This window comes from Sinocyclocheilus anshuiensis, unplaced genomic scaffold (genome assembly GCF_001515605.1).
Source record: "Sinocyclocheilus anshuiensis isolate Anshui unplaced genomic scaffold, SAMN03320099.WGS_v1.1 scaffold38, whole genome shotgun sequence".
Taxonomy (NCBI): Eukaryota; Metazoa; Chordata; class Actinopteri; order Cypriniformes; family Cyprinidae; genus Sinocyclocheilus; species Sinocyclocheilus anshuiensis.
In genome coordinates this window covers 57,404-71,968 of record NW_015544213.1, presented here as the reverse complement: position 1 = coordinate 71,968, position 14,565 = coordinate 57,404, and the positions used below count along the sequence as shown (strand labels likewise).

General features: G+C 36.8%; 3 protein-coding genes across 6 annotated transcripts in view; 2 read left to right on the top strand and 1 right to left on the bottom strand.

Moving 5' to 3' along the window:
- Window positions 1-844: 844 nt before the first annotated feature.
- On the bottom strand, window positions 845-1,427 carry LOC107697092 (gap junction Cx32.2 protein-like). Its single transcript, XM_016497734.1, has one exon. The coding sequence runs from the start codon at window positions 1,423-1,425 to the stop codon at window positions 910-912; it is 516 nt and encodes a 171-aa protein (XP_016353220.1). The 5' UTR covers window positions 1,426-1,427; the 3' UTR covers window positions 845-909.
- A 4,153-nt stretch (window positions 1,428-5,580) lies between these two features.
- LOC107697126 (gap junction Cx32.2 protein-like) overlaps window positions 5,581-14,565 on the top strand; it is a 10,165-nt gene continuing 1,180 nt past the window's right edge. Inside the window, exons 1-3 of one of the 3 annotated variants that reach the window (XM_016497767.1) lie at window positions 5,581-5,777; window positions 6,177-6,236; window positions 6,638-7,673. In XM_016497767.1, coding sequence (XP_016353253.1) covers window positions 6,659-7,495 — 837 coding nt within the window. In that variant the 5' untranslated portion in view covers window positions 5,581-5,777; window positions 6,177-6,236; window positions 6,638-6,658 and the 3' untranslated portion in view covers window positions 7,496-7,673. Of the gene's footprint in view, window positions 5,778-6,176; window positions 6,241-6,637; window positions 7,674-14,565 lie in introns of those variants that run through there. The other 2 variants (XM_016497768.1, XR_001635160.1) reach the window with 2 other exon arrangements.
- LOC107697125 (gap junction alpha-1 protein-like) lies at window positions 8,389-13,133 on the top strand. 2 transcript variants are annotated; one of them, XM_016497766.1, is made up of 2 exons: window positions 8,389-8,519; window positions 10,333-13,133. In XM_016497766.1, the coding sequence occupies exon 2, from the start codon at window positions 10,345-10,347 to the stop codon at window positions 11,485-11,487; it is 1,143 nt and encodes a 380-aa protein (XP_016353252.1). In that variant the 5' UTR covers window positions 8,389-8,519; window positions 10,333-10,344; the 3' UTR covers window positions 11,488-13,133. The 2 variants fall into 2 exon arrangements, with proteins under 2 accessions (XP_016353252.1, XP_016353251.1); XM_016497765.1 differs by having other exon boundaries at window positions 10,329-13,133.

Sequence of the window (14,565 nt, the reverse complement as noted above, 5' to 3'; positions counted from 1 at the left end):
AGTGTATGTTTGGTGCGGTAGGGGGCCCAACCTCATATTCTTTCATAGGGCCCAAAATTGCTAGCGGCGCCCCTGGTGCCAAGTATTCACCGATTTTAAGTAACAAATGAGGACATTACAAACTTTACTATTACTAACATTTTACTATTACTAACATTACTATTTACTCCATTTATCTTTTTTTTTTTTTTTTTTTTTTTTTTTTTACAAAATCTGTCACTGGGGGGTAGGCCGACCTTATGAAAAGTACTAAACTGCACCATTTAGGTACTAATATGAAAATTTAACACACTCTTTAAGGATAAGTATGGTACAAAGGTGTACCAGCCAAGTGACAGCTTTTGTACCTTTTTTTGTGTGTGTACTTCTGCTTAAAATTATAACAAAGCCTATTATTAATACAAAGCTAATATAAAACTGATAAAACATACATAAACATTTTTTTTAAATTTAAATCGACCTAGTTTTCACCTAAAAAATAATAATAAAATAAAAAAATATTTAAAAAAAATCATAACCGTGTGCATTAACATTCTAATGATTGTTGTGGTAGCTATAGTACTGGCAAAAGTGGTTGCAGTCAGTTTCCAAATGCAAGACTGTTTGGAAAAGTGGGACTGAAGACATTCAGGGGTCCTTGAAAAGTAATAATCTCTCAGAATGCGTGGAGATTTGTAAATGTTTGGGTTTATAATAATTGCTACAACCCCTGGTATTACAGTTATAAACGTATGTATCATTTTTACAGTAGATGTCACTAGTTCAAATTGGATTAGAGAAGATGCATCATTTGTTTCCTTAAACCAATAAAATTATGGTTTATTAAAGAAGTAAAACGTGCTGACATTACAAAGTTAGTAGATACAGTAAGCTTTAAGGGAAATATGCTGTCATTTCAGACAGTTTCATTCAGCAAAATGTCTCAGTGGGGGTTAATTTCTGCATCTCAGCTACTGCAGGCGTCCTCCTCTTGTGTTCACCTCTACGACCCATCAGATAGAATATCTCTCCTAGATTTAAAGCTAAAGACACACATGCCACAATGAGCATGAAGACAATGAAGATGGTCTTTTCAGTTGGGCGGGATGTAAAACAATGCAGACCGACTGCAGGGCAAGGATCTACCTTACATTCTAGCTGTGTGGGCATCCAAAGGCCGATTAAATAGTACTGGGCCACAATGAACCCGGCTTCAAACAAAATGGTCACAATGATACTCAACATATAGCAACCAAGCAGGCTCCCTTTGTAATAAATCTTCCCGTTGTCATCAGTGTATTTGGGCAGTTTTACGCCACGTTTCTCTGCCTGGTTTTGTAAATGCAGCCTCAGTTTGTTTTCCTTATGGATGACGTGCAGAACGTAGCAGAAGTAGACCAGATTTGGCGTGGCCACAAAGATGATTTGGAGCACCCAGAATCGCATGTGGGAAATGTTGCTTTTATTCTTACCAAATGTAACATTGAGGTAAGAATAAAAGCAAATGTATGGGTTTTACTAGTAATATACAGTGTAGTAGAAAAAATGACACAACATCAGCATAAATATAATATGTTGTGTCATAAGAAAATAATTCCAATAATCAATAAACAAAATAGTTTAATTAATTCCATATCTAAGGTTAACCTACCTTTTATATGATGGCAGGTCCAGTGAAACTTGTTCTTTATTTGTGTGCAGATGAAAAGATGATATCAGAGCTTTCAGTCTTTCAAGTTCTGTTGAATTAAAAATGCTGAAGTTTTGTAATTTTTATAAGTGTAGCTTTCATTTAGTGTCCACCCACAAAAAAAAATAAAAATTCTGCATTTCACTTCAGGTCAATGAGCACGTACTCACTCCCCGTCTAAAATCACACAAAGAGATTTACATCACAGCAGCCTTTACATTGTCCAGCTATGACTCAAGATGTTGCAATACATGAAACCAACAAATGTTAAAAGTCACCTCCCACATGATCATGAGAAATGTGATGAAACAGTCGTTTCCATAGACAGTGCTTTTCAAAATCACAAAAACACACAAACACAATGTTAAAGGGAAAGACAGTTTGCATTTTGCAAATTCGGTTTGAAAAAATATCTTATGTCATCCAAAGCATTTAAGATGCAGTCCAAGCCCATGATCATAACAATATGTTATGCTGGTTTTACTTTGTACAGTTATAGGTTTATACAATTAAAGTGTTTCAAAAATATTTTAATTTCATATTTTAATATTAATATTTTAATATTAAATTAGTATTTAAATATTTTAATATATATTTTAATATAAACGTCTGAGTGCGATACAAAAGCAAATTAAGTATTTGCATAAAAGCATCTGTCAAATGAATAAATTAAAATGCAACTTTCTACAGCATATATATAAACATGTTAACATGTGTGTCTGAACTTTGTCCAGTTATCACGTACAGTTACACCACAGCTATTTCTTACATTCTCCCCAGAAACCATAATTATGGGAAAACAGGATTTTTTCTTGAGGTTCTATGAAGTGGTGTTGTACAGTGCAGATATGGTTGTTCCCACTCAATAAAACACACACACACACAAACACCACATGAAAGGACACAAATTTTGTGCTAAAAATGTCCTCACCCTCAACATCCATTTATATATCCCTCAGATAATCTTCTATATCATAATTGAAAGACTGCATCCTGCTCAAGGGAATTTCTATGATGCAAACCACGAAAAGAAGACAATCACATAATTTTCCATAGAGGTTAGCCTATATGTGTCTCTATGGTCATTGTGAGTGGGCTATGGGGGTTTTATTTGGAGAAATGAGCTACAAACACTACAAAAATGACCTGGAATGACACGAATCAGTGAATCTTTTTGAAATCTGTTCATTTACAAGAACTGTTAGAACTGACCAATTCACGAGAATGAATCTGACTTTTCCAAGTGACGTATGGGAGAGTGGACCATTTCGGAACAACCGATTAATTTGAATGAATCAGAGCAAGAACCATATTTCACATGAACCTTCAATTGGACCTTTTAGATGAACCGATTCACTGGACTTTCCAGCACTGTATACAAGAGACCGAGAACATGCATTTACTTCAGCTTGCTTGGCATTGTTCGATGCAATGCAGTGCTACTTTAAAAACAGCGATGTTGCGTTTGTTTGTGCTACACCGCTAATAGTTGGAAAAAGCTTGGTATTGGAAAAAATTATATTTTATAAAGCACTTTAACTACTGTAACTCTTCTGAAACATATAGGTAGTCAGAATCGTAAAAACACCTTAGCTTGGCCTATTACATCAATAGAAACATTATTCTGAAACAGCCATTTAATATAGGAATCAGATCTTCTGGTTTCATTCAAATCTTCTCATAATTTTCCCCAAACTAATGTTAATATTTACTTTCAATGTATCTGATTGAAAGGATTAGCTAGCTCTTTTAGTTTTCAGTTAATAATATAATGATGTGACATCACAATATGGGGGTGGTTGAAGCTGGTAATCATGATGAGTTTGGTGTAATTTGCTGATTTTGCTCTTACGTCATTTCCTAACTTCTCTGCTTCTATTTTCAACAAGAGTGGCAATAAGTAAGTCCCTGATGGTTTATTCATCAATGCCAGTGCCATATTTGAGTTTTAGTTCTGTCACTGCAAGATAACCTTTCTGTCAGGGCCTGAGACAATATTCCTTTTGATCAACGAGAAGGTTAGGTAAAATCTATAGTCCATTAGTTGCCCCCTGGATCTCACGTATGACATGAGATGTGGCCGTGTCAGTGTTTTATAAGATTACTCAGAGACTCAAGACAGCACTTTCCCAATATTGGTTGAGTGAGACTGCACTTTGTCTAAAAGCTTGGAGAGGAATCCCCAGTCGCCCATGCTGACCTGGAAATGAGAAGAATTTTAAAGGAAACTACAACATGGGAGAAAAGGAATTACATATTAAGAATGATAAGAATTATTAAAATAGAATAAAAAAATCACTCTAGCCATGAATATAGCCGTATAAATATGTATTTTCTAATCCTTAATATTTATGTAAATGTTTTAATTAATTTATAGTATTTTATAATATTTATAATATTTTATTATATTATTGCAATTTAAAATAAGTTTCCTATTATAATTTATTTTAAAATATTACCCCCCCCACAATTACACACAATTAAACAACAATTCCAATCCTTGAGAAATAAAACTCCTTTTTACTGGGAGATTACACAAGGCTTTACTTGAAACAGTTGTTACTTGAAAGAGGTTGTCAGGGTCAATGAGTGTTTTATGCAGAAAATTATATTATGTGACCCTGGAGCACAAAACCAGTCATAAGTAGCACGGGTATATTTGTAGCAATAGCCAAAAATACATTGTATGGGTCAAAATTACTGATTTTTCTTTTATGCCAAAAATCATTAGGATATTTAGTAAAGATCATGTTCCATGAAGAAATTTCCTACTGTAAATATATTAAAACTTTATTTTTTGATTAGTAATATGCATTGCTAAGAACTTCATTTGGACAACTTTAGGCGATTTTCTTAATATTTTGATTTTTTAGCACCCTCAGATTCTAGATTTTCAAATAGTTGTATCTCGGCAAAATATTGTCCTATACTAACAAACCATAAATCAATGGAAAACTTATTTATTCAGCTTTCAGATGATGTATAAATCTCAATTTCGAAAAATTGACTGGTTTTGTGGTCCAGGGTCACATATGTGTGTTTTTTTTTTTTTAATTAAAACTAATAGATTTAAACTTTTTTTTGTTATTTAAAGGTCACTTTTAATGATTCATGACTTGATTTATTTTCACTAAACTACCTAAACTTTAAATCAATCATTCCTTAGAAAATATTTCATTTAAAACTATAATGAACAAAACAAAGAGTTGTGAAGTGTTTTTTTCCCACCCACAAATTATGACTATTCCTCAGTTGTGACACCACTTCCACCACAATTACCGATTTTGGCTCCAATTTCTCTCAAACTTCAAGTCGCCTTAATTTTTTAGCCTTTTTTTTTTTTTGACAATAAAAAGTCAGTGAACATATTTACCAAGGAGACAACAGTGTCAATGAAGATCTTGAATGAAGATGTGATCCGTGAAGAAAATCAAGGTAAATATAATTTCGTTAGCATCATTTTCAGTCAAGCTTTGTCAATTTACGCAAAAAGTGAGAAAATATTGTTTATTTGTATTAATTTAGCAGAAACTTTTATTCTTTTTTCGGGACAGTCACTCTGAAAAAAAAATAAATAAATCAGTGGTTAAATGTCTTCTCAAGGCCACAGCAGTGATTGTTGTTCTTCATGGGGCTCAAACCCAGCAACCTTACCAGCCCTGACCTTTAGCCACTACACCACACCACCATCACATATAGATGCAGAAACAAAGCTGATGATTTAGCTGAATTTCACCAATGTGTGAAAGTGTGCTGCAACTTAACACATGACGTGACTAATTGCCAGTGGTTCCAACAAGAACGAAAATAGAGAAGTGAAAAATTCTTGTTTAAACTGGTTTTCTTCATCATACAGATGGGTGGAGCGTTCAGTGTCCCTTCAGATATAGGTAAATCACATTTCACAGGGAGAAGATGACTGATCGAAACAGTCAAGTCTTGTCTGAGGGTCTGTGACCTCATTGAAACCGACAGATATTTCCCATTTTAATGAACCATTTTCTCAGGAAGCTGAAGAAGGAAATATGTTTATTTAAATACATGCTTTAGGATCTTTAGTAGTAGTTGTAGCTTTACGGGAAATTACCATTCGGATCCATTTGTTCAGGTAAGAATAATTTGGAATTTGTTGGAGTATGATTTTTTTTTTTTTTTCTTTTACTGCAGACATATCTTTATAAAATCTTACTGAAAACATTGTAGAAACATCACTCAAAAGTAACTTTTCTTCAACAGATTATTGAGTTATTTAATAAATAACTTCGTTTTCTCATTTATTTAAATATTTAAAATATATTTTACAGATAAAACAATTTTAATATCTTAAATAGAATGAGTTTAGTTTTTTTATATCTTATCTTTATTCAGTCTTACAGACAACATTTTAGAAACATCATTAAAAGTAACTTTGCTTCAAAGGTTTCAGGTTTACTCAATAAACCAAAACACCACACAACCTGTCTTCGATTTTGTTCTAAACCGTGATTATGATTTTATATTTTTATAGGGTGGCAACAAATACTCCAAACTTACAAGGCACGACATTTTTTCTCCATAATATTATTTGGTGAGTATGAAAGTTGTATAACGGATAAGATATTGAGCAAGTTCTTTAAGATTTTTGGGAAGTGAAAACAACAGCAAAATGGTCAGCGAGCAGTAGTCTATGAAAATCTCAATCTAATCGCTGCAACTGTTCTTGTCATTTTGATCAGGTCTGTATTGTTCTTTCATGCTGTAACGTTCATGGTGGCCTTAAGGTGACAATTTCCATATTCCGTTGTCTTTTTGATTATAACAAGAACCTGGTTTGCTTATAACATGGCTTAAAAAAAATAAAAATAAAAAGTTGGGAAAAAAGGCCAACGTGAATTCACTCTATTGACCCCCAAATTGTTTAGATCACCATGGTTTCTCATTGAAACTAATTGTGGATAATTCAATGTAAATCTCCTGTTTATCCTCCAGGGAAGCCCTGAGCAACCAATCATGGGAGATTGGGGATTCCTCTCAGCTTTACTGGACAAAGTACAGTCCCACTCCACCGTCATCGGCAAGATATGGATGAGTGTCCTCTTCATCTTCAGGATTCTGGTGTTGGGAGCAGCGGCGGAGAATGTGTGGGGTGACGAGAGATCCAACTTAGTATGCAACACCAACACGCCTGGTTGCGAGAACGTGTGCTATGACTGGAAGTTCCCCATCTCGCATATTCGCTTCTGGGTCATGCAGATCATCTTCGTTTCCACTCCAACTTTGGTGTATCTGGGCCACGTGGTGCACGTCATCCACCAAGAGAACAAACTGAGAGAGGAGCAGAAAAGAAACCCGATGTCAAAGTCACCAAAATATACAAACGAAAAAGGCAAGGTTGAAATCAAAGGAAGCATGCTGGGTAGCTACTTGACCCAGCTGTTTATTAAAATTATGTTAGAGGTGGCTTTCATCGTTGGACAGTATTATCTGTTTGGATTTATCATGGAGCGTAAGTTCCACTGTAAGCAGTTGCCTTGTACGGTGGAGACAGAGTGTTTCGTGTCTAGACCCACAGAGAAAACGGTCTTCATTATCTTCATGTTGGTGGTGGCATGTGTGTCTCTGGCCTTAAATGTTCTAGAAATATTCTATTTGCTTTGTAAGAGGATAAGTGGGAGAAATAAGAAATATAGGAATGCAATGTATACTAGCGATTCCCATCATCCTTCACCTTTTTCAGTAGAACTTGATGCTGCTAATGGAATGAGACACAATGAGTTAAACATGGCCTTTCAGAACAGATGGGGTCAGAGCAAAGGCAGCCTTGATGGAGCCAAACCTGAGCCATAAGGCAATAAGTCATCGTTGTAAGATGATAAATGCACATACCTAATATAATCAACTTAATTCAACAACTACAATTTAATCAACATAACAAAATATTGTTGATTGTAACTTTTGCTAACTGAACACTAGATGGCGCTGTAATCTTCTTGAGTTGCACTCACTAACCCTTATCTTGTCACTACAACAAGGCCAGTGATTTTTTTTTTTGTCTCCTGTACTGTAGTTTTTATATCCTTTTAAAATATTATTTTCGCAAAGCATGCACCACGAAATATGTGTAACCAACTTCTTTGTTTTTGTGCAATAAGAATAAACAGTGAGATAAGTATGAAGATGGCTGTGTGAATCAGTTTTTTTTTATAAAGAAGGGACACCAGGGACAAAGCTATTAAATTATTATAAAAAAAACTGTAAATATACACACGCACATGATTTTATAATATTTAGCACATATAAAATAACTTTTAATATTTACTATAAATATATAGGCATAGAAAGAAAAAGGCAGTAAAAAAAAAAAAGTATGATTTTATATTCACATTCTTTACCTCAAGAAAACAAACGTTCCCTCTTAGGGTCTATTCTTTTCAGATAATCATACAAACTTTCTGACATAGCCTACTTCTTTACAGATTACATATGTAGAATCAACACGTCAGATATGCCATTATATCATAATATATTTGATGCATTTATTATATTATGATTGTCAAAAGTTTTAACAATTTCATAAAGTTGTCGAGAGAAACATTTGTTCGTCTGAGTTGAAGAAGCTCACCAAGTGAAAAACTGCACGAGGTGGACCTAAAAAAAAAAAATATTTCTTGTGATGTAGCCAGTCACGTGACTTTGCCAAACTTTGTGCGTCTGCTTTCAACTTTCTTCGCTCTGAGTCTCTTATAAGCTGGGAAAGCTTGACAAGTGTGCCTCAGTTTCTCCAGAGTCGCTTACTTGGATTTGGTGACTGATCTTCAGAGGTGACGGAGCAAGTCCCTACAGGGCTCTCCTTCTCTTTACTTCTCTCCAGGTACGTTTTTTACAGAAAGTCTTACAACTTTGTAAAACGTTTTATTTATTTATTTTTTCCATAGCGGCACTAATATTCAGAACTGAGCAACACAGTGGAAAGTTACATTTAAAGAATTGTAAAGTTTTAAATGTCTCTTGTCATATTAAATTTGAACTTGAGCAACCTTTGAGTGAGCTTTGAAGTTAATGAAATTATCGGAATCTTTATGATATGATTCATATAATATATCAGTAATATGGTTCAATATATAATATTTTCGCTCAGCATTGTTATTCACGTCTGCTGTGCAGGACACGTTCGGTGGGGAAAAAAAGGTAATTTAATGGGCATTTTAGTAATTAAAACAAAAATGAAATAACAGACACTTTGAAAAAAAAACTTTGTGTCTGGAAAAAAAGTTTTGAAGAAAAACGTAAACAGGAATCAAAAACATGAATTTAATTGTAACACAATTTTATTTATAGAATAAGATGAAAAACAACTTTGGGTCTTTTCTTCCTTTGTTTTTACAACTATAAGACGACTTTCTGGTGAAAACCGGTCTTTTTCGACTGCGTCGTGAATAGCGCCGTGTAGCGGGCGCTGTTCAGTCCCTCAATACAATGGTAAGCGGCTTGACTGTTACAGGACTTGATCCTGTAATTCCCATAATTCCCAGACATTCCTACATTATTTTGTGCAATCAGTGTAATTAGATTTTTATATGTTTAAATAAATGTAACAGTTATTAGCTATTTAGCTACCTAAAATTCAGTAGAATGTGACACTGAGCTATTAGACACAAATCAAATTTCTGCCCATTTGTTGTCTAAACAATAAAGATACTTAAAAAAAAATAATAATGTTTTAGTACAATTTTTTTTTGCCCACGTGATGTCTTTAATGGACTTTTAACACTGTCATAATATGCATTCCATATACCCCATTTAAACTTTTTATTAGTGCCACGAGATCCACAAATTGTCCCGGATATTGAAGGGATGCTCTTCTTCATGCCTGCACCACATGAATCAGGCAGTTCTTTAGAACTTCTTAAACTGTTCCTTATGTTATTTGATTTTCCATGCAATGCAGAGGATTTAATTAAAGACTTGCTGCCCAATTATATTCAGATTTCAAGTGAATGTTATTGTTCATTATTTCAACATCTCTGATGTGACTGGAGGGACCGGCGTCTTGCTAATTAAACAAGGATCTTTAAATTCTCCAGTCAAGCAATGTCCTAGCTGCTTAGTCACGTTTTCTTCAGAGATGTTTAAATCAGCAGATAATGACTCACTTTCTGTCAAGGTAGCATGTGCTTGAGAAATTTTATTTCACAAAGCAAAAGACAGCAAGTCCTGGCAGCTATCTTTACAACCCTAAACCAAACCCCTACGTGTGTGAGCCACATGTTTGTTATCTGAGCTATCCGAGACCAGGTGTAGTTTATATTATGATAATCTTGAGGTCACTTTTCATGATTATGTTCATAATAACATCCTCAGCAGGTGCTGAAACTAACACTTTCATCATGTGCTTTATGTACAGAAAAATACATTACATGTGGCCACTTAAGCCACACTTCAAAATGTATGAATTGCTTTGCATTACATAACTATATATATATATGACATCCACTAAAAGTGATGGACTGTTTGGTTAAAAATAATAGAAACAAAAAATCAAATTGAAGTATTATCCATTCAGACATATCACTTTGGTATTTTGCATCTAATGCAATGACATTCAGACATATTCAAGTGTCACTGAAGTGTCCAAAAGTGTCTAAATACATTTAATTACATCTCAGCTTTCTATTTTCAGCTAGAACTCCCTCAAGATGGGTGACTGGAGTGCGTTGGGAAGACTTCTTGACAAGGTGCAGGCCTACTCCACGGCCGGAGGGAAGATCTGGCTCTCCGTGCTCTTCATCTTCCGGATCCTAGTTCTGGGAACAGCAGTGGAGTCGGCCTGGGGTGACGAGCAGTCAGCTTTCAAGTGCAATACTCAGCAGCCCGGTTGTGAGAATGTCTGCTATGACAAATCATTCCCCATCTCGCACGTGCGCTTGTGGGTGCTTCAGATCATCTTCGTGTCCACGCCTACGCTCCTGTACCTGGCGCACGTTTTCTACCTGATGCGCAAGGAGGGGAAGCTCAACCGCAAGGAGGAGGAGCTTAAGGCCGTGCAAAACGACGGTGGTGACGTCGAGCTCCATCTCAAGAAGATTGAGCACAAGAAGTTCAAGCACGGCCTGGAGGAGCACGGCAAGGTGAAGATGAAGGGTGCCCTGCTGCGCACCTACATCGTCAGCATCCTTTTCAAGTCCTTCTTTGAGGTGGGCTTCCTGTTGCTCCAGTGGTTCATCTACGGCTTCAGCCTGTCCACTGTGTACACGTGCGAGCGATTGCCTTGCCCTCATCGGGTGGACTGCTTCCTCTCCCGCCCTACGGAGAAGACCATCTTTATTATCTTCATGCTGGTGGTTTCGCTTGTCTCACTTATGCTCAACATCATCGAGCTCTTCTATGTGCTCTTCAAACAGATCAAGGACCGTGTGAAAGGTCGCCCAAACCAGTTCCCCACCGGCACCTTGAGCCCCACGCCAAAGGAACTGTCCACAACCAAATACGCCTACTACAACGGTTGCTCCTCGCCGACCGCGCCGCTCTCACCAATGTCGCCTCCGGGCTACAAACTAGCCACCGGCGAACGGACCAACTCTTGTCGCAATTACAACAAGCAAGCCAACGAGCAGAACTGGGCCAACTACAGCACAGAACAGAACCGTTTGGGCCAGAATGGCAGCACCATCTCCAATTCGCACGCTCAGGCCTTCGACTACCCTGACAACACGCACGAGCACAAGAAACTGACACCGGGCCACGAGCTACAGCCATTGGCGTTGATAGACGCTCGGCCGTGCAGCCGTGCCAGTAGCCGAATGAGTAGTCGAGCAAGGCCTGATGACCTGGACGTCTAGCTGTGCGACTTGGTGCCACGTCACGACACTAGAGGACTGACACGGGCAATGAGACGCGTTCATTTCCTGTAATGAGGGGGCAGGGCTTCATCCGCTCAAGTTCCTCACACTAGACTCTAGTCGATACAGAGACATAAAATTACTCACAATGCTGGAGGTACTATTATGAATAATGATGTTGAAACTAGCAGAGCTAACATGCCCTAACAACCGAACAGCCAGGGGGACTCGAAAGGGGCACAAGTGGGGCCAAACCTGGCACGTCTCTCAATTCTGCCCACCAGAATATGCCTTGGTGATGTGATTGATTTTGTTGTGCTTGTTAGTATTGGGTTTATCAAAATGCCACACAACGATTCCATTTTCACAAGCTGCACTCCTACAGTAGATGTAGATTTGTGTTTTAACCCCCCCCCCCCACAGTCAATCCTGGTTATTACGTCACGTGTTCACGTGACCTCAGATCCACATTGTCCAACAGGGTGTTAGCAGTCATGAATTAATATTTATTTATTCGTAACGATTAACAGGATATCCACCACTAGATGAAGATTGACTACTACTCAAGGTCATGTCTACATAATTAATACCATCCAAGTGCATATTTATTGACAATAATCCAAATTTCAGCAATACATTCATCAGCAAATACGTTTTTTTTTTTTATTAATCACAGTGGACTGTCATTTTCCTGATAAACTTTGAATTTATGTGGTGTCGGCTTTTGTTATTTGATGATATTTGTTGTTTTTTTTGGGGTCGTGGTATGCAACAGAAATGTCTATGTGTGGACTGAGCTGCTGTACCAACTGTTACACGGCTTGATTTTCTTTTCTGCATTTTGATTTTTGCTGAAATTATCCTTAATAGTGTGGGAGAGAAAGGCTTATTTTTGTTCTCATTTTAAATGTCATTCTTTTTCTTTTTGAAGGGCAGATGGAATGAACTAGTTTTGAATTAGAATAAGTAGAATTAATGTCTTACCTTTGGAGTGAATGACCTTTTTAACTCAATGTAATCATTGCTGCTTGAGAGATAGAGTCTTTGTACTGTAAATCAAGCTAACTATGTCACAAATGTGAGTTTTTTTTTTTAGAAGACTGCTTTTTAAAGCTGGACTAATATTTAGTCAGTTATATTAAGAGATATATGCCAGCGTAGCTCCACAACTACCAAACACTAGTAGATGAAATTTCATTCTGGACATTCTTTGTTTTGATTTTTCAAATTGTGCATCATAGTATATTGGTACTCATTTACAGAGACTCATGGATTTTTCAGCTACAATGGTGTTTGCACTGAGATTTTGGCTAGAGTGTTATTTGATGCAAAAATGACAAAAAGTTCTCTGTTATGCACGTAACTAATTTATTTTACAACAAACTACAAGGCGCAAAATCACTATACTTTAACAGTGCTCTCCTTGGGTTTGGGACGTTGAGTGGCTAAGGCAAGATTTTGCATCTGGTAAATAGCACAAATTGGGTTTTAAATCAGAACAACACTGATGTAATGTCATTCCATGGGAATCCGCTGTCGTACGGTGCGCATGACAGTGGAAAAAACGAGCAATCAAACAAAAACGGACATTAATCAAATCTGTGAAACAGCAATTTAACCAATAAAGATTTTTTTTTGTCATTTTGTATTTGTGTCTCAGTCAAACTCTTTTATTCGACCACACTAATGCTCAAACTGTGTTTCCAATATACACTTACTCATTTTAGTAGTTTTGCTTACACCCAACGAGAGGCTTACAATCTAAATAAAAATAAATAAAAAAAAAGACAAAGTGCACTGCAATTTGTCTGGTGCCAGTATCTAAAGGAGTCTGGTGCAGGCTTTTTAACCAAGCGAATTAGCCTAACACAAACTGTGTTTAAACAGCCAATAGAAACAAACGCAGTGTAACGGCCAAGATCTGTCTACGCCAAGACCGACTTGCAAACCAAATGACTGATAAGTTTTTACATGTATGTTTTAAAATGCCCCAGAAACTTTCAAAATTTCAGTGCCTTTTCTCTTATCCAAGTTTCCTATTTAACCTTTCCACAAACCTAAATAAAACCATATGCCTGGGCCGAGTCTGTGGACCACATGTGGCTAGAGCAGAAGAACGTAAAAAAAGCAGGAGACTTTGATCTAGTGCTAATTAATGCAGATCTTTTTAAACCAGATTTATCACACAATGCTATTGCATATACCAGAGGCCGAACTGATAAATTCTGCAGTTATTCATCAGGACAAGATAAAAGAAAGGAATCCGCTGGTGCAAAAAAAAAAAAAAAGGTATTGAAGCCCAGTGTCTTATACAGTATACACATACATTACCATTAAAACGGCGATATTGTGAAATATTATTACGCTTTAAAATAACAGTTTTCTATTTTGTTACGGTTTAAAATGTAATTTATTCATGTGATGGTAAAGCTGAATTTTCAGCATCATTACTCCAGACTTCAGTGTCATGTTTTAGATTTCCCTGTGTTTCTGTTCTACCTGCCTTGCATAGTTTTCCTGTGTGGCTTTATTAGTTCATTCGGTTCCACCTGTGTTTATTAATTATCTCGTTTGTCTCAAGTTCATTTAAAGGGGTCATATGATGCGATTTCAATTTTTCCTTTCTCTTTGGAGTGTTACAAGCTCTTGGTGCATAAAGAAGATCTGTAAAGTTGCAAAGACTAAATCCAAAGAGATATTCTTTACAAAAGTGAAGAGTCAGCCACGCCTACCTAAAACGGCTCATTCTAACACGCCCCCACATGTCTACATCACTATGTGGGAAGATTTGCATAACGCCGCCCAAATGTTCACGCAAAGAAAGAAGGTGTAACTTTTATTCTCGCTGTAGTATTGTTGTTGCCGCCGCCATGTCATGAAGGCGCTGTGTGATTCGTTGTGACAGGGAAACTACTTTGTTTGGTCTTCCAAAAGAGGACGATATCTGCTTCGTCATGCCTAGAGCTGATCCGTGCTGGTTGCTGAGGAAATACTACAACTTTGTGCTGTGGATCACCGGATCGGCTTTCACCGTGGATGAAGTGGAGTCCAGCCCGGGGTCGTCACATGTGGTTGACG